The sequence below is a fragment of the Zeus faber genome (genome assembly GCF_960531495.2).
Source record: "Zeus faber genome assembly, chromosome: 4".
Taxonomy (NCBI): Eukaryota; Metazoa; Chordata; class Actinopteri; order Zeiformes; family Zeidae; genus Zeus; species Zeus faber.
Window position 1 is genome coordinate 29,115,708 of NC_137191.1, and position 20,000 is coordinate 29,135,707.

Genomic DNA, 20,000 nt, shown 5'->3' on the forward strand with positions numbered 1-20,000 from the left:
TCCTGGCTGCCCCCCCGGAGGAAGGACAAGCCAGGATGAGTTTAATGCAGAGGCCTCATTTCACCGGCCACCATCCAAAGCATGTGCATGTGTGTGTGTATGCATGTGTTGTAGTGTGGTGTGCTGCGGGACAATTAAAGATTCTTCTTCTTCTTGAAAGTCATCGGTTCTGTCGTCGTTACCCGTCATTGTAAACAGTGACATGATGCGTACATAGACACATCAGTTACAATATAACCAAAAAGTAAGTGACAAGAACAGCCAGTGAGGAAAATACACACATTTTCAGGACAGGGACAGAAGGAAGAGTTTGCTTATTTTAAAGTTGTTCTTTTTGAGCTTCTTGAGCCAGTTCCTTACAATAAACCACTCATTCAACCCATATCAGATCCTCTGCATCCAGATTGAGATCACTTTGAGTTTATGGAGCATGCCTATATATGTGAGACAGTTACCACTGTGGGGCTTTGTGTGACTTAACTAAACTATCTTTATGACCAAATGCCTAACTATTTCCATCCCAAGGAGTCAAGTTCATCCCAAACGCTCTGCAAGGCTGATTTCTACTCCCACTTCAAAGCGCCTTGTAAAGGAAGGGCAAGCTCACGCTGCGTGAAACACATGCGTGAGTAAGGGGAGACCTCTCGAAACTTGCATTCATGGTCTCCAGTTGCTTTCATTTACTTCTCTGTCACAAACTTTTGGCTTATAACCATGGCTTCTATGGACTAGTGATGCAAGTGTAACCCAAGTTTTTTTCTGTAGTTCTTAAGTCAGTTTCATTTTTTTTGCGATAATCTCTGAGCAATGTCATTTACGAGGCCGCAAAACGCATCGCGAGCGCACGCACGGAGAGGATAGAGCACAGAGCAGAGACGAACTAGGAGACACAACTGCGATGGTGGTTTGAAAGCCATATATATATATATATATATATATATATCATTACATATATATAATATACCTAATGTGGAAAACAGCGCATTGGAGACAGAAAAACTGATGAAAACTTCTGGGGAGAGTTCCGGACGGGTGCTTTCTGGGCAAATAGACAGATTATCCTGGCTGGGTTTTTTTTTTGAGGGTCTGACTGTCCACTGGATCCAACTGGTTTCGACTGCTTCCGCCGTCGTCGTGGCTCCTGGATGCCATCGCCTCTCGTCGGACGTCCGTCACATGGACATTGTGCTCGGGCCCAGGGGTGGTAGGAGCGAAATTGGGGAACTAAACTGAGGAATATTTTGTTTTGACGTTTTTCTTATTCTGAGTACTCCGTTTTATTTCTTCGGTTTTTCTTTTGGTTCTTGTGGCCAAGACAAGCAAACTGTTTCGTTGAACTTTTTTCGGGATGTGATTCTCGGTCAATGTTTACCTTGTTTGCCGCAGTAGAGAGAACATATACATTTCTTTATTTATTTCTTGAAGGTATCTTTGTAAATATACAACTTTTATTCTCTCAAGTCGTGGTCACTTGTTGTTGTGTGGGTTGGAGGTCTCATAAATCTCAATAAGCTACAATCAATCCCCTTACCAATCAGATGTGAACCTGGACTCTTAAGTAACCTGATCCAACCTTAGACATAGACTTTTAGCATACGTACCCCATCACGTAGGGCTCACCAGAAGGTTACACAAGACTCGCAAATGATTTGTTTGTAGCAAAGTCATGAGTCACTCTGGCTAAAGAGTCGTTCTTTCCTGACTCTGTAACTGCAGCTGGGCACAAAGGCATTCACTGAGACTCACTGTCTCCCCAACAATGACTCCTGAACCAGTGACTAGGCAGTGGTTCAGGCAGTGACTCCTGAATCAATTCATGAACTAACATTATTAATATGGGGCAGTTCCAGTGACTCAGGCTGATGGGTAAATGCAGAGAACTAATTTCCCCCAGAGGGATGAATAAAGTATACTAAATAAATAAATCACATTTTTATTGTGACTGATTTGCACTTTGCATTCTTCCTACAAAAATAATTTTGACGGTATTAATTGATTCTTGAGCCAAGTCAGAACTAAATCGACTCTTGTTGCACAACTGAATGAAATGAACGAAGAGTTGGAAATTTTATTAATCGTTTCACAGTCACCCGTAAAGAGCCAAGCCTCCATAAATAGCCAAACTTTTCATCACGAGTCTCACTGTGGTCATTATTGAGAAAAAAACCCCATCTCAATCCAGTTGCTTTCATTTACCTCTCTGATTCCATCATTTAGAAAGATCACAACCAAATAATGACCTCTACGGACCAAAAGACAGACATTGCAAATAACTCATACGCCCCAAACCTATAAGGCAATAAGCATTTAAAGACACTTGAAAATAAAGCCTCTTCTACAGGAGCCACAACCCCTTTTCCCGGCCTTGTCCAAACTTTGACCTTTACCCACTTCAATGAGTGGGGCTGAACGACTGCCTCTATAGATTTTTAAGTGTGGCCTTAAGTCTTCAGGAGGATTCTGAGCCACCTGAGATGTCTTCCAAGGGAATTTACCTCTCTATCTATTTATCGCTATCCTAGGAGCTAACGGGGTGGATAGACCCTAACCCACTTGTCCAAACCCTATTGACTGTAATCGTTGGGGGCAGAGGTCTCCATTGATTATGGCTGAGCATAACACCATGTTCACTGAGCCATTGATTGCATCCCAGAATGGTTAACGGTCAATATTACCGAAGGGAAGGGGGTTGTCACTCACCTCCCCCGGCCTAAACTACTGCTATCTCTTGTTCTCGGATGATCAAGAGGATGGCCTTGCAATTTTGATCTTGCAACATAAAAGTTAATATCCATTACATGAGCTAAACATGGAGTTCTGAGCTGCTTTCCAAGGTTCTGTAGCAGGGGGGAAATTAGCCAGTTAGTTCTGACGGACTGTCCGAAACAAAACGGTATGCACATGTAGCAGTAAATTGGGGAGATGATTCTCGTGGTGATCTTGGTAATAAGCAATCCTTCACATGAAAGTGAGTCATCTGCTTATTTCCTCACCGAAATATTGCATAACGCAGCTTTAGGTGAATGTCGCAAAGATTTTGCACAGAGCCCATATCACGGAACACAAAATGTTCAAAATGGGTTTTGTGGAAAAAGACATTGCTCTCACTGTTCTCTTGATACCAGAGATGACTACGTTCATGCGTTCTGTCTCTGCCCACCGATCCTAGCATTCTGGGCCAACATCACCAAGAACCTATCGTGCTCCCGGGGACTACCTGCAGCTGACGTCCGTGTGTTGGTTCTGGGCGTGTTTGTGGGTTGGGGGCGAGGGGTGTGGGTCGCTGTTACAGGTCTCGGCCCCGTGGTCGACGGGTCGGCACGCCGGTGGGGTCGCCCGCCCCGTGGGCGGGGTGGCTGGGCTTGTGTGTCCTTCTGCGTGCCATGGGGGGGGGGGGGGGGGGGGGTGCGGAATGCCTAACCAGCCAAGGCTGTTTAGGCATTCCGTCTGGACCTGAATCCTGAACGTGGCTGGCTGTGCTAGGTGCGGGGCTCACCATGTGGCCTCCTTCGTGGGGGGCCGTCTCCTGTCATCACACTGGGCTGCCGGGGTACCTGCCCTCCGACGCTCTCGGTGCGCTCGTCACTGGGGGGTCGGGCTGTGGGTGGGGGTGCCGTCTGCCGCCCTTTGTTCTGTAGTCCACATGCTTGGCGGCTGGGGGCTGACCAGGGGCCTGATGGGGGTGTGAGCTGCCCGACATGGTGGAGCTGCGTCTGGTCAGCTCCACTCCCTTGTGCTGGGCGTGGGTCGGCATGGGGGTCCTGCTGGCTCGCCCGTGGGGCGGGGTGTGAGTCTGTCGCCGTGGGGCCAGGATCCGGGCCCGGAAAAAAAAAAAAAAATTATATGTATATAGTTTGTCACAGTCCGTCGATTTAGTCAGTTGGAAATGTGTATATTACAGCAGGCTGGGGGCAGCCATTCTGAGTGGCTGGTACTGTATCAGATAAAATATGCTTATATTGTTCATCAACTATATATACGATCCCCATGTTTATCTTTGATGGCGCTTCGAAAAACAACACAAATCTGCAATGCAGGCAAACAGCAAGAACGAAAAAACAATTTCCGAAAGTTTTATTTCAGTGCAGTTTGTCGACAAAAAACAAAGATCGACAAAGACAAAAGATCGAAACAAATTAAGTGAAACGACTTGGGAGTCAGTATTTACAGGTTTCACTGCGATGTATTTTACATAACAAAATTCACTACCAACACAGGACCTCAACTCAAACCCAAACCACACTCTCATGGCAGAAGGCCCCAGAACCTATCAGAGTCGGAGAAAAGCTCAAAGGACTTGAGAGAAGAATTACGTTTGTGCTTTTTGAGCTCTGCCTCATGAATCTGTTAGTGTATTAAATGAAATATGAGGAACTACTGTAAACATTTCACTGTAGTTGTTGTACACTTAAATTCTACATCTTCTCAAAGCTCAGCTCAACGTGGTGTTCAGGTTATTAACACGGGAGAGCACGGTTATTACTCAAAATATACACTGCATTAGATATACGTATAAACTTGCAAAACAACAAAAGGAGGAATACAAATCAAAGTAATTTAGCGTCAGATTTTTTAATTGGGATTTTGCGACATCTGCAAGTCAATTCAATTAATTTAAGATAGAAAAAATCAATAGAAATATGGGTTGTGATGCTTGCAAAGGAAGTGGCATTATAGTGTCGATAGCTCAAATAACCCCTTAAACTCTTGGATGTATAATTTGCATTATCGCATTTGATTTATATAATAAGTTCTTTGCAGCCTCAGCGTAACCAGAGCACTGGGATCAATAAAGAAAACAAAAATCGCTCATTCAAGTGCAGATCTCAATTAATCAACTTCAGAGCGCACCCTGGAGTGAATGACATCATACCCCCATATGCAGTATTCTGCAGTTTTGGTTGAAAGAAAATTCAATGGTTTCTTCCACCTGATATGACTTAATTCTATAGAAAAGTCCACAGCACTCTATCTGAAACATTTTAAGATATCTTAGTCACAAAAGAAAACGTTCTCGCTGGAGATGAGAATGACTATGATGAAAATAATGTTTTATGATTTGAAAATGATGATCTGATAAAAGAAAGTCTGTTACTTTTGGCCACTTATGGTATTTTATTCTTTATGCAGATATTGGATACTATAAGTCCATAAAATTAATAAATACAAGAATCTGTCTATTTGTTGTGTTTTCATCAGGCTGGTTCATATTTAATACAGGAAATAAAAATGTTATTTCACAATGTCATATTTAAAAAGTTACACCACAAAATAAATGGCGTTGGGGGCCAAACTCCTACTCTTCCTTTCTAAATGCACCCCCGCGTGGCGGGTTGAAAGACGTCAAACTAACGGATGCCTCCGTCGCTCCCTCTAGGGACCTGACCCCCTGCTGGGCGAAATGTCAGCCATTTTCTAAATCCGTTCAAAGGCCTTCAAAGTAGAACTTATGAGGGGAGAGAAAGAGCCTGTGGAGGCCACTTTGGGTTTTAAACCGGGTTTTAATCTGCCGATTTCTCCTGTAATATTTACATCCAGCCCCAACCACAAAGTTCCACTGAATATTCTTTCAACTGGCAGGTCGGAGGGATTGGAAATGAAAGCTGTGGATTTGCTCTGGACCTTGAAAATGCAGGACAAACATATATAACAGTATATGGACGAAGGAAACGCCGTTCAAACTGAGTTTTTCAATATTAACGTTTTATACAATTTAACCAATGTTCTTTACAGCGTTAAATGGAGTTGATATTCTGCATTACATTAACCAGAATGCCCTGCGACTACACAGTGAATCCACTTGTTTGAAACAGGTTAAATCCCTTTTTTTCACAGCAGCGGTCTACTAAGCAGCTTTTGCACTCCGCGTCTCAACACAAGTGCGATTTAGCGTCCGCTATAGCCTGATATTCAGACGTCAAAAAGGTCAAGTTGGAAACTAGCTAGCTAGAGAGCACATTTACCTGGGGAAAACATTGGGTCCCGGCCGATAAATACAGAAAGCTCATTTGTAAATAGCACTGGCTCCTCATCATGGTTTACCCACAAAGAGTAAGCTAAAGTTGTCTTGCTGCATCCAGCGCACAGCGAGGTAGCATCACTAATGAGCGCCACGCTAAAGCCCCCCTGTGCCAGCATGGTACAACGACCCCACCATTTCTCTCTCAATTATAAGAGGAGGCATTTCACCAGCGCACAGCTGGGGTTGAGGGGGAGCTCGGCTTTATCGTGGATGGAAATATGGAGTGATGGACGATGGACAAACCGATGCGGCCGTGTTGGGATAATAAGGAAGGATGAAAATATGTCACCCAGTGGAATCATTGAAGTAAGTCAGTTTATTCTTTGAGGCTTGCCCTCCTCCACTGACTCCACAAATAGGGAGAATCGATTGAATGCATTGTTTTCCGATGGCAGCGTCTAATACGCAAATTAAATCAATTGCCTCCCCTCGCCGGAAATAAACAACGGCCGAAACAGACGCAGAAACCCAGTGACCTGTTGGATAACCCGACCTGAATGTGGGACTAGACCGTTGTCATTACGCCTCTGCAACACCCAACTTTCTGCGGCTTCATGTTTGGAGCCCTGCGCGAGCGTTGGTGAGAGCCTGTTAGTTAAATCAAGCTTGAAGTTGGCTGCCGCAAAACGCCTTTTACACCCCGTTGTCATCGCCACGCCTAGCGCGCTACATTAGTGCAGCGCCACGACAAGGCCCATCAAACTTGGCTCATTAGACCTTGGCTCATTCCTCCGTGAGAGGAAAAAAACCCAAAGGGAAGCAGGGCATCCTGTACAGTAAAGCCAGTCTGTAAATGTGCTTCGGACAAGATACAGTAATGTAAATCTCCCAAGAAATTGGTTAGCGATGGGTTTTTAGGCCTGGTCCAATGAAATGTCAAGGATTAAAGGATTCTGGATCTGAAAGCCATAAAGATAGGAACACTGGCAATATAAACAGCGCAATTAATGATGATCAACAAAACAAAAAATCAATGGGAAATGGAATAAAACTGCTAAATTGGATCAATCCCCCAACAGGTCCACATGGGTACGAGCACTTAAACAGTACCAAAACTGGGATATCTTCCTCATTTGTGTTTTTGTTGTCATCGTCATCTTCATGCAAAGCTCTCTATATCTATCTGTCCACTTTTGCCGCGGATTGTGAAACACAAAGCCATTAAAACAGAGCCTGGCTATAACCACATTAATTAACTCACAAACAGTGATTTTATACAGTGCGACCTCACTTCTATTTACACCAATTTCTATATTATTTCTATTTCTATATACACAAACACCTACTGTTAACAGTCTGTCTGGCTTTAGGCTTCAGGGACTTTGGGAACCCAGAACATAAATAGGAGTCTTCATCTCCACAATGTCTTTCTTTATGCATCTAATCTACGACTGCCATCTTAACCCCAACCCTTTAGTTAGATTCAAAATGTTCCTGACACCGTCCCTGAGCAAACACAAACTACTTACCCCACAAGTCGTTTGTACAAATATGTAAACCACCATATATTCAAAAGTACTGACTAAATGTGTGTTTGGAAAAAAAAGTCGATTTTTATTTAAGCATACGGTATATATCGATAGGTAAATATATTCATATGATTATAATAATTTGTAATAATCATCATATTGAGGCAGTGTTTCCTTAAACTATAGTACACACACACACACACACACACACACACACACACACACACACACACACACCTACACACACACAAACACACACACACACACACACGTATTCAATTCATGACTCACATCACATCACAAACAATGTCGACAGAGGCTATTGAGTAGCTGTTTAAGTATTTAAATGGCAGTCGAGAAGGCTTAATTATCAAGAGCTGTACAGTATAAGTTAGCACCGGTTTGGATTAAGATAATCGTTAAGCAGTACACCAACACTTCCTCCAAGCCATACAAATAAACACCTAGATAAATCCTTTTTTTCAGTTTGCTTTTAGGACTAGCGAACCATTTTGGTCCATGCTATGGGCCATTTGCAACAAACATAGTAGTGTAGGTTTGCATTTTTTTTGCTTTCATATAAAATACAAAAATAGTAATAATCAATAATTAATAAGCCCAGAAAATCCCGTTCAACATCTCAAGAACAACACAGGCTTCAGTGTGTAAAACCATCAGGGGCTGGCGGCTCCCTCGTCTCTTCAGATATTGCTACTAAGGGGCTGCGTCCATTTAGTCGAATGAAAACACTAAGAAGCGTAATGAAATGTTCTGCTTGAACTGGTGCCTGTTGGCTTCATTCAGACTGTAGTTTGAAGTGACCTGAATTAGACTTATTTACCCATATGTGGCCCACGTCGGATTTTAAAACCACGGCAGAATAGTAGTACCGTCCATCTCTACATGATGTCATTTGCACAGCGATGTGACTGGATATCTATCAACTTGTCACCCATTCCTACCAAAACACCCCCCTGTGGGATTTTGTCAGCTTGATTGGATTTCATTCATCTAATGAGATTTTCTGAATTGATGTGTGTTCTTCGTAGGAAAGTGGTTGAATCATTCCCAAGTTGTGAGACGGGATTTTTACACGCTTGAAAAAAAAAATCCTTAACCTGTTGCTAACAGGTCAAAGATTAGAACGAAGGGTTTAGACACAAAAGATCGGGTCCGTGTGAAAAGAACTAAACAAAAGCCAGAATCAAGCATCCAAACCCTGCGATCTGAATGTAGCCATCGACAGCACAATGCAAGATAATGTCCAATGAAGCCACTCTGAAGTGTGTCCTCAAAGTCCATCAACGCTCATCAACACTCCTGTTGCGCGACACAATCGCTTGCCTGAGCGTTTGAAATTTGTTGAGTTCCATCGTCCAGCGCGAACCGTGAACCTCGTTGGTTCTCAGACCGGCGTCGTCCTCCTGTTGCCCCCGTCCTTCACATCCTTCTGGAAACAGTTGTGGACTTGCAAGAACCCAGAGTCCCTTTCAGGGCTGTAGGGCCCTGCCGTGCTAATCCCGGCCTTCATGGGGTCCCTGCTGAGGGTGTACATGGATATATCCCCCATGGGCAACCCCATCCCCATTGCCATACCTCCACCTCCTGCTCCGCCTCCTACGCTCGCCTTCATCCCCACCGGGGAAGGCTCGCGGGACGGGTCGGTGGACCTGGAGCTAGAGCGAGAGCGTCTCTGGCGGTAGCGGTAGCTCGGCATGCGGGAGTATGGTGAGGAGGAGGAGGTGGTCTTGATGAAGTCACTGCGGGCCTGGAAGCGCGTCTCCTTGTTCTTCTCGATGTAGATGTTGACGGCGAGCACACCCACTGACTCGGCCACGATGAAGGAGAGTGCCCCGAAGTAGAAGGACCAGCCATAGTTGTACTGGTTCTTCTTGTCCTCATCCTTCTTGTCGCTGGGGTCGCCGGCATTGCTGGAGATGTAGACAATGATACCGATGATGTTACTCAGTCCTAGGGAAGGGGAAAAAACGGTTAAAGGTGCAGTCATTGATTTTGGTCTAATGTGGCATCTCTGTCATATAGTCTCATAAAACAACTTTTTCCTATAATGGTTTCCGACTGGAGGTAACTAATATAGTCGCCTTTTGCCTTCTTCAGTTGCTTTCACTGAGATTACAGTCAAATAGTTTGTTGTACAGTAGATACCCGTCTACCCAAACCTCACTTTACCTCATTTACCGTTAATTGAGTAGCTACACAAAAAGCTTCTGCAAAACACCAAAGATTGTGTCTAGTTTAATGTGATGATGTGTTTGTTATGGATCATACTTAGTCAAGATATTCTGATGTTTGTAATAGAATAGTAACTATTATGGCCTCCGTTTGATATCCAATATTCTTTAGTAGAGTTTATGCAAACCTACAGTTAAAGGTGCCAAAGCTGAGAAAATCGACTTTATTAATTTTATGTTTAGGGATGAGGATACATTTTTGATATAGGTGCGGGAATATTTTAATGTTTTGGTCAAGCAAACATTTCGGTCTCTCCATTAACAGTCATTCCGGTGTATTTCGGAGAAATAAGGTTCTACCAAATTATAGTATCTTTTCTGTTTTTAAAAAGCTTGATCTTTCTATTGGCTCAATCTATCTCTACAAGCGCTATTTCCTGTCAAAGTAGTAAGGCGACATTGCCAAAAGTTCTCCAAAAACGGAGCTCCCCAAAGCATGCAGAATAAACGAGCTCTGTTCTTTGTATAAAAGCATGTCAGACAAACAAAGGGTTAATTAACTCTAATACTCTAATAAATAATAGTTAGCTACCACAAGACAGACCTCTCACGTGTTTTGATCAGGTTTTGATAGACTAGTGCTCCCTCTAGTGGTAGAAAATGACACATAGACACTTTGATGAGGTAAGGAGTGGGCCATTCGTGTGGGATGTGCTCCCATGCTGTTTGCCTTTACAGTTTACTGCTTTGATCTCTGGATCTTACAGTACAGTTATTTACTTACAGTCAATCTTGTCTCACCTGCGGCCACAAACAGGATGCCGGCGCTAAGCAGGATGTTGTTCTTGCCGCTGTAGAGCCGCCCAGCTCCAACACACAGACCTCCCAACATGAGCAGGACAGTGCTGAGGATGGGGAAGAGGCTCGATGCCCGCACTATACCTGCTCCCACCAAGAAAAAAAGCAAAAGGCAGAAGCATCTGAAGGTGAGATGGAAAAAAAGCTAACGAGCCAACATTACATTACATCAAACTTTGCATGCCTGAAAAGCCCTTGGATACGTTAACGGTAATATGATAATGATTGTATGTATGTGTATGTATATATTTGTGTGTGTGTGCGTGCGTACGTGCGTGTGTGCGTTTTTTTTTACTATTTCCATTTAACAAAAGCAGGACCAATTGATGTTGAGTAATTTTTTATGGACCTATAATCCTGTACAGCTATCAGGAGGTATCATAGAGAAGACTGTTTGAATGATCACTGTACACCACAACACAGTGTCACCGAGATAAAAAAAAATAACTACAGTGTATCATTTGTGTGACTGCATAACAATAACAATATCAATAACAGCAATAATATTCAGTCATATGCTATTTTGAGCAAGAATCATGTTTTTACAGAACAACTACGATATCGTAGTCTCGGCAGACTTGTGTGGGCTAACTTGGTGAGCGCAGTCCAGAGCATCGTCATCTCATTTGAAGTTGATTGGAACTGATGATGAAGATCAAGTCTAGCTGCCATGTGTCAACTGATGTTAACCCAAATAAAATGATCAGATTCTTCATGGAAGAAAGCAATATTAATGATGCAATTCCCCCACATAAGTTTGACAATTTTAAATCCCACCACTCAATGTTAAAGGATAGTTTTGCTATTTTTCAACCTAGGCTTGATTAAAATGCTTATAAATGCGCAGAACAGAAGCAGCCCAAAGGAGGAGAAGATGCTCATGCTTCCCAATTGACAGTGGCGTAAATCCAAAGCGTAACGTTGGGTACAGTAGGTTGCCAGCAGGAAGGGGCGCAAAAAGAGTTACGTAATAAAACCCTGAAAATCTGACAAAATGCACAGGTTGGAACCATTCCATAAGGACAACTAGAAAGTAGGATGAAGAGTAGATTACATTTTTTCCCCTTTGGACTGTATCTACGCACGGTGAAAAGCTATAGGTCAGTGTCTCAACAGTACTGTGTTCAGCAAGGTTGAGCCATGAATAGTTCTAAACAATGTAAATGAACATTTCAAGAAGACCTGGGTTGAAGAAATAACAAATCTGTCTGTGGCAGGGGGTTGTGGTTAAGGCGTCAGCCAGGTGTGGCTCATTCAAGGAGCTGCAAGAGGTGAGCATAATTAACAGAAGTTATTTAAAGCCTGTTTGATGTGGTTTGCGCTCTCTTGTAGTGAAGCTGCCCCCCCCCCCCCACACACACACACTCTCGACAGCCCGGAGGTTTGGAGCCTGGAAAGGCCTCAGAGTTTCACTGTTTTGTTGAACAACTTCTGTTGAATAAAAAGACCTCTGTAGGGAACTTGAACATGTGACTCTGTACCTTCCATCCCAACCCCAAGAGGTGGCAAGAAAGTAAAAGTGTCACACTATCTTTTAATATCGAAAAGTCCTTTTTTAACCTGCCACTATTCAAAGTAGGATGCTACCCAGTTTTTCTCTCAATTACAGATACCAGATTTTAAGCGTGTGTGTGTGTGTGTGTGTGTGTGTGTATGTGTGTGTGTGTGTGTGTGTGTGTGAGTGTGTGTGTGTTGGGGGGGGGGGTTAAGTACCCGTGTGGTAACTCCATTGATGCCGAGGATAATGAGAAAAGATTAAAATATGGAAACGGTTTGAAGATGAGGAGGGAGTAGGGACTTACGTAAGATGTACTCAGAGCTGTCGGTGTCATAATCGTTGTCCTCCGGGAAATGGTTGATCCGGAAGCAGCTTCCTTTGTTGATACCTGTGACAAGCACAGCAAAAGCAGCAAGGTTCACTGTTTGCTGATGACCACAATGTCTTCAAGGCTACTGATGAGTCAATTTTAGGGATCTGAGATTTGTCTCAAATGTACATTTTTACATGTGAGACATTTTAAAGGGCTTGAAGAGCCTTCTCTCTACCTCTGTTGTTCATTCTAAATTTGCTGCAGGCTTTCTGAAGTAAATCCATGGACTGTATGTCAGCAAATGACAACCAAAACCGGTGGGAAAGTTGGCGTGGGAGTAGACAACCTGATACAGTCTCTCTTATACAGTACTTCCAACTAAACCATCCACAATCCTATAATACTATCATAAAATTTAACATCATATGTGCACATGTTATGGATATATACTGAATCCTAATGATATTGGTCGAACAGTGGTACCTTGACTTACGACTGTAATTCGTTCTATAAGAACGGTCGTATGCTAAAACAGTCGTATGTTGACGCAATTTTTCCCATATTCACCACGCTCATATTTTTCTATGATTTCCTCCTCAGTTTCAATGGGAGTCATTGCCTTTTTCTTTTTCCCATCATCCTTCTTCTTAGGACTCATCATGAAGGGTGAAAATAAACAAAATACACAGCACAAACACAGTAAATAGGAAAAAATATCGGTAAGCCACGAACTACGTGCACACACCATGTAGGTCGCCCATTGACTGACTGCTGACTGACTGCTGACTGACTGCTGACTGACCGCTGACTGACCGCTGACTGACCGCTGACTGGCCGCTGACTGGCCGCTGACGCGCCAACTGCAAATTTCCACAGTCGTATCTTGGAGCAGTCGGTCGCAAGTCGATACAAATTTTCCCGACTATTGCTACTCGTATCTTGGATTAGTCGTAAGTAGATGCAGTCGTAAGTCGAGGTACCACTGTACAGCCATCCATGCCTGTGCAGATACATTAAGGGGCAGGTGCTCCAAATTTAAAGATAGGCACAGCTCCAGTTCATGTCTTGCGTGTCTTGCCCAGACAATCTGCTACCTCGATGCCCATTCATGCTAAAAAAACAAAAAAAAACACGCCTGATAAAAAGGGCACCATGGGGCCCATGGGGTATCAAGGGCAAAGGGGCAGGTGTTTGGTCACCCTCCACCCTGCCTTTGCACGTGCCTGCAACCATCCATTCCATTCTGCCATTTCTGTGGGGTGCCACCGCTTAACAGTGGGAGTTAAAGAATGGAAAATAATGAGAGTTTTTTTTCCTTTAGACAAGGAGCGTCTCAACTCATTTTGAACTGGCCTGTTTTTCCGCCACTGAGCACACTGGAATCCATGTGAGGACCGTTCTGCAAGGAGGTTCTGAGGAGACGCAGCCCCCAGGCAACCTCTATTCAAAGACCCAGTCTCTGCTGGGGAGAGAAATCTTACCCCAACTTTTGAGAGAATAAAACATTGGCGCACTATGAATATTTAAAAGTTTGAAAATTTGACTTTGAGGGGCAAATTCACAAAAGGATTGGCGGATTTTGCGCCGCTAAACGTATACAGCAAAAGCAAGCATCTAACTCCCAAAGCAGCCGCAGTGGGTGAAATGTACCGCTAACGAAATTGCCACGCAAATAGCATCTTGGTGCACGGGTGCTATTTGCGCATATTTAAATTAGATATTATGTATACATTTGGTGCAAAATTGGCCCCTTTCTATACGACTGGCCTCATTACAAAAAACGGCCAATTCACAAACACTGGCGCTAATAGCCACAAGCAGATATTGTGAAAATATTACCATCTGTAGCTGTCCTGTTTATTTTATTCATGTAATAAATGAACTGTGTGGAAAGAGTCAGTTTTACTTTAAGTTTACTCATACTATTTAAGTGTTTTATAGCCACTGCATATAAACCTAAAAAATGCAGGGTTGAACCACAGATGGCATCGAACCCATAGGACCATGGACAGATGAGCAGGCCGTGGCCTTTCGGGTGCAGAAGCCTGGAACAAATACAAATGATGCGTCGCTTGCAGAGCTAGTTCTGTCAGACAACTTGACGACACCACACGCTTCCATGTCCTTATGGGCCAGCCTATTTAAGCAGCAAGTCCGTCATGCTCTACCTGCTTTGCTGCTTTGCTAGGTTGCTGCGCTCCCTCAACCTCCACTGCATCCACCTGTTGGGCTCTGCTCTTCTATTCAATGGCAGAATTCAAGCTCATCACTCCTATATTCCCTGTTTCAGAGTCCAGGCAATTTTTTTTCTGGTGGGAAGGTGGGTGTAGGCTTTGGCCAGTGATTTTCCCTGGCCTCAGTTTGGTTTTGGGGGTATGTTGTGTGGGGGTGGTGTGGTTTAAACAGCCACACCTTTCTTGGTATACTGTAGGTAATTGGGCTGGGGATCAGACATACCTGTAAGCCTGTTGCTCGTCAGAGGAATCAACAAGCCTATTTAATCAATGAGCAACAGGGAAATCACCCATCCCAACATGCAGAAGGAGAGCCTCTGCCATGAAATGTGTCCATCTGCTCCCGGCTTGTGACATCTTGCCACTGTCTACAATAAACTTGTGTGTTTGCAACATAACATCTCTGCTTGTGTCTCTGTGTCCGAGGGCCCTGAAAACTCAACTTGGGTGGTGTGTGGCAGGTGGAACTGCCACACATACATACATATACCCATCAGATCCCCTCATTCGGTTGTCTTAGCTTTCGCAACCCGCCCCCTCCCCAGTCTCCACATCTCTTGATCTAAGGGTCTCTCTCCCCCTTTTTCCATCCCTTGGGAACTACGATGAGGATTCACAGACACAGCTGAGGCCTGACGCCCTTCAGATTCTTTTCCTCATCGTCAAGGCTCCTGGTGTTCCATCCTTCATTAAGCTCGCCAGCCATCATTCCACCTATCACCATGCTGAAGCACCAATTCACCGACATCATACCTTTACCATCTCTTTTCTCACCCATCATCACCATCATCTTGTATCTTTCATTACTTCAAATTTTGCATAGTATCTTCAGTCAATTACAACTCAATCTATGTCTTCATGAATTTCTATCAGTTCTTATTAAAAAAAATGAAAAGTAGCTCAATGTTTTAAAAATATAATCGCAGGTGTCAGACATTGTTCGGACCTGGAAGCATGTATCCAGATATATCCATTCTTATTCTCATAGTTTTTATCACTCAGTCAGCTGATCTTGTGACACACACTTTGACCCACTAACTATGCTGCACATAGAAACGAAAGTGACTAAACTGATGTGGTTTTTCCAACAATCTGATAGCCATCCCCAACACTGAATAAACTGCCTCCAGCTGGGGTTTCCCTCAACCTGTTGATCTAGTTTCACTTGCCTGACCAATATTGGGCCTTTGATCATCTGGTGATCATTTTATATATATATATATATATTATATATATATATATATATATATATATTGAGAACGACCTCCTCCATGTCTCACTGTGGCTGCCACTGCTCGGGGACCCGTGTTGATGTGGAGATCAGGATGAAACCGAAAGAGAGTGCAGTCCACAAAGTGTGGCAGTGATAAAAGCAATTCCACTGGGGTGGTGTGTGAGCTGAAAAGAGGGTGTGTGCATTGTTCTCGTGAAGAAAGGGTGGATTCCCCGCTGATTACACAGAAGCGATAGACGACTTCAGAGAATATCAACGGAGGATATGAATAATTCTAATAATATTAATACTGTATAACTGCACTTTGGTCTGATTTAAACTTTCATTCTTGGCGGGAAAGGTGGACCCTGCCACCAACAATGGAAACGGCGTATAGAGAACAACGGGGATAAGCAAATACACAGAATGGCTTTTGTTAAAAAAATGAGAATAAAATGTGAAAAAAGGTGTCAAATATGATTTTACCAAATATAATATGTTTTACCAAATAATGTAATGGATTTACACTTTAATGAAGTAAACTCAGGGTCCTAATCACACACTACCTCACAGTTTCTTGAACAATTTTTTTTTGTCAGTTCCCCAGGTCCCAAACTAACAAAGTTATATGAAACCAAAAAATTAAGAGAACACATCAGACAAACAAAAATATATTTAAGGGTAAAGGTGTCAGAACCCAAACCATTTATGGATTCTATCTCAGTAGAAATCAAAATCTAACACTGTTGAATGTCTCAAACATTGGAGAGACGGTGTGTGGGTCCAGGCGGAGAAAGCGAATAGAAGAGAAGAGCTTAAAAATCAAAGGAAAGACTGAGAGAATGCATCTCAAACAAAGAGAAGAGGCAAAGGATAGAGAAAGGGAAGGAGGTTCATGAATAATGAACAACCGTGTGATAAGTCAATCAGATTAATGATGGAGACAGCGAGGGAGGGAGAGAAGAAGCTGAGAAAGAGATCTAGAGACAGAAATAGAGAGGTGGGGGGGAATGGAGAACGATTTCTCATTTGCTTTGATTTTTGCTTATTGGGTATTTCCAACACTGAGGGATTTAAAGAACATGCTTTAGTATGATGTTTGGTTCCTCGGCACTAAAAAGCCGCTCTGATGCTCATTACGGTTCTGAGAGGCACTTCAAACCGAGACAGAACTACTGTACAGTACAGTATACTTATATTACTTATACTTATATACTTATACTTATATTTATTAATATAAATTTAAATAATAAAAAAATAATAATAATAATTATAAAACAACAAATAATAGTCCAAAAAAAGGGTTGTTTGCATATGCATTGCTTCTTCATCGCTTCTGACCTATGAGTCTAATGAAGAATTTATATATAACATTTATATATTTTTATAACATTTATATATATTTATATAAAACATTTATTATATAACATTCCATGTCATTAAGTATGTGTATGCCCTTTTCATTTTGAAGTTGGCCTGTTAAAGGCAAACCATTGACTACCAAACAAGTAATTCTACATTCTTAATGTTTTAAGTTCAAAATAATTAAAATTTTACCTCCCACCTTCACAAAAGAATAAAATAGGAAATTCTATAATAAATCATATTTTCTAACTGCATATTGAGATGACATATCTCATTGTGCGATTGTACATCAGAAAGGGTGGTTTTCCAGTTCCCGGTTCACAACTTATCACCTTTTCAATCCATCTTGAGTTTGAACCTCTGAATACTGTATTAACTTATTATCTATATTATAGATAATAAGCTAATACTAGAAAATATATAGATAATAAGTAAAAACTTAAGGACATGCTTCACAGTCGCACACAAAAGAGACAAAGTGGAACGTTCTTGCAAAACAACATTGCATCCAAAATGTTTGCATGCTGGACCTAAGAGTTAGACACACTGTGTGTGTGTGTGTGTGTGTGTGTGTGTGTGTGTGTGTGTGTGTGTGTGTGTGTGTGTGTGGGCGTGGGTGTGGGTGTGGGTGTGTGTGTGTGTGTGTGTGTGCGTGTGCTTGACACTGACTTAGGATCCAGAGCGTTGTTTTCTCGACTCAAATTAACCTCTATTCACTTTGGTTGTTCAAAATTGTCATCTCTGTGAAAGCTTAGATGGATAAATCATTGAAAATTTGATATTTTAATACATTTATGACTTCAGCAGTGTCCAGCTGCTAGAGCTCGTTCAGATCCATCTGAAATTAGGAGTTCCAATGGGGCAATCAAGCAGTGTGTGTATGTGTGTGTGTGTGTGTGCGTGTGCGTGTGCGTGTGCGTGCGTGCGTGCGTGCGTGCGTGCGTGCGTGCGTGCGTGCGTGCGTGCGTGTGTGTGTGTGTGTGTGTGTGTGTGTGTGTGTGTGTGTGTGTGTGTGTGTGCGTGCGTGCGTGCGCGTGCGTGTGTGTGTGTGTGGGTGTATGAGAGTCCATCTTTTCTTAGTCAGCATAGCTTCGCCATGGCAACCTCCTCCCAGCCACCTAGAATCCCATTTCTAACTGCCATTCTCTGAAGACTTCTTTGACATCTAACTGATGCATTCACCAGACTGGCTAGCACACACACACACACACACACACACACACACACACACACACACACACACACACACACACACACACACACACACACACACATGCACAGAAATATGCACACATATACATACACACACAAATGCATTTTCTCATACATAGACAAGCACACACAAACAAATACATACACACACACACACACACACACACACACACACACACACACACACACACACACACACACACACACGCACGCACACACACTCACACACACTCACAGACCAAAACACACACAGAACCAGACATGTAAGGACACACACCCACAGACACACACAGACATACAAACATCCCTCAAATACCAGCTGTTGCACAGATATATACACACACAGAAGCACAACTTTTAATGAAGACACATGCATTTAACAACACACAGAAAACGTAGCCATCCAGACACACACACACACACATACTGTACCATAAAACCAACCTTTCCCATTCAGAAAAGTTGAGGTGATCAGCAACCCCCCACCCCACAAAAAATAATAAAGCAACCAGGCCCCACATTCCCATGTGACGGCGGCTAAGTGCAGATCAACAGGTGATCGTCTGTTCCTCGTCGACCGGAGCGTCTGTTTGATAAAAAAAACATTTCCACTCCGTTGGCTTTGGAGATCAGATGTGCAGTTGGGTGTTTGGCGTTAAGTGGCAGCCCTTGTTCCGTCTTAGCTCAAACGTTTCAGGAAACAAGACTTGGCATCGTTGCCCTTTTAAAAGCCTGTCGCCCCACCACTCCGTTCGCTGTGCGTTTTGACAGTTCACACGTCACGACTGCCGTTCTGAACAGTCGCAGGCTGACTACACCACCATCCTGTTAGCCACTTTGGACTACTAATGGCGAAGCGAGACTTGTGAACAATTCGTTCATGGCAAACAATCTCATGGGCGAGCGAGTCGACTCACAAACGGAAAATAATCGCTCAGGATTAAATTCGAGGAAGCCCAAGGAAAAACATAATTGATATTGAATGTGACTGATTCACTTTTTAAATTCCACCAAAAATGAATAATTTTGACCGAATGAAAGGATTCTTGTGAGCCTTCTATTCAAGAAGGAGAATAAACTGGGAATTCTGCCTCTGACTTTGGGACCAGCAAGCAGAGAGAGTTAGCGCGCTGCGTGTGTCTTTGTTACTTCCGTGCATGCAGAACCTTCAGGACCGTGACCAGCTCACACTGGAATCTGATAGTTGCCACATTTCAAAAATAATGTGAACAGCTAAACAAAAAAAAAAATCGGATCTGAGCAACAAATCCGAATTGAGAACTAAGACGTGCAGTGTGAACGTGGCCTATTATCGAACGACTCTTTTCACTGAGTGACTCGTCGAGAACAGAATCTCAAAAAAATGACGAACCTTTCAGAGTGAAACATGTTCTATGTTAGTGCGGCCTTGCGATTTTGATCTTGCGACACAATGACACTGGCTGAGAGTCTATCTTTAATTCTTCTCCCTTGACGGTCCCTCAGATACAACAATGTTAGATCTGTTATTTAATCTCATCTAATCCAGTCGAATGTAATATTCACAGCTGTGGGCCAGCAGTGGGAAACTGTGTTTGAGTGAGAGCGCGAAAGAAAGAGAGAGAGAGAGAGAGAGTCATAAATG

At 43.0% G+C, this 20,000-nt stretch overlaps 1 protein-coding gene across 1 annotated transcript in view; it reads right to left on the reverse strand.

The window, feature by feature from the left end:
* Nucleotides 1-8,896: 8,896 nt before the first annotated feature.
* The window catches only part of LOC307228681 (voltage-dependent calcium channel gamma-4 subunit-like), a gene marked incomplete at both ends in the record, with an annotated part of 14,196 nt that continues 3,092 nt past the window's right edge, over nucleotides 8,897-20,000 (reverse strand). Inside the window, 3 exons of the mRNA XM_079998436.1 lie at nucleotides 8,897-9,462; nucleotides 10,485-10,625; nucleotides 12,344-12,427. Coding sequence (XP_079854562.1) covers nucleotides 8,897-9,462; nucleotides 10,485-10,625; nucleotides 12,344-12,427 — 791 coding nt within the window. The remainder of the gene's footprint in view (nucleotides 9,463-10,484; nucleotides 10,626-12,343; nucleotides 12,428-20,000) is intronic.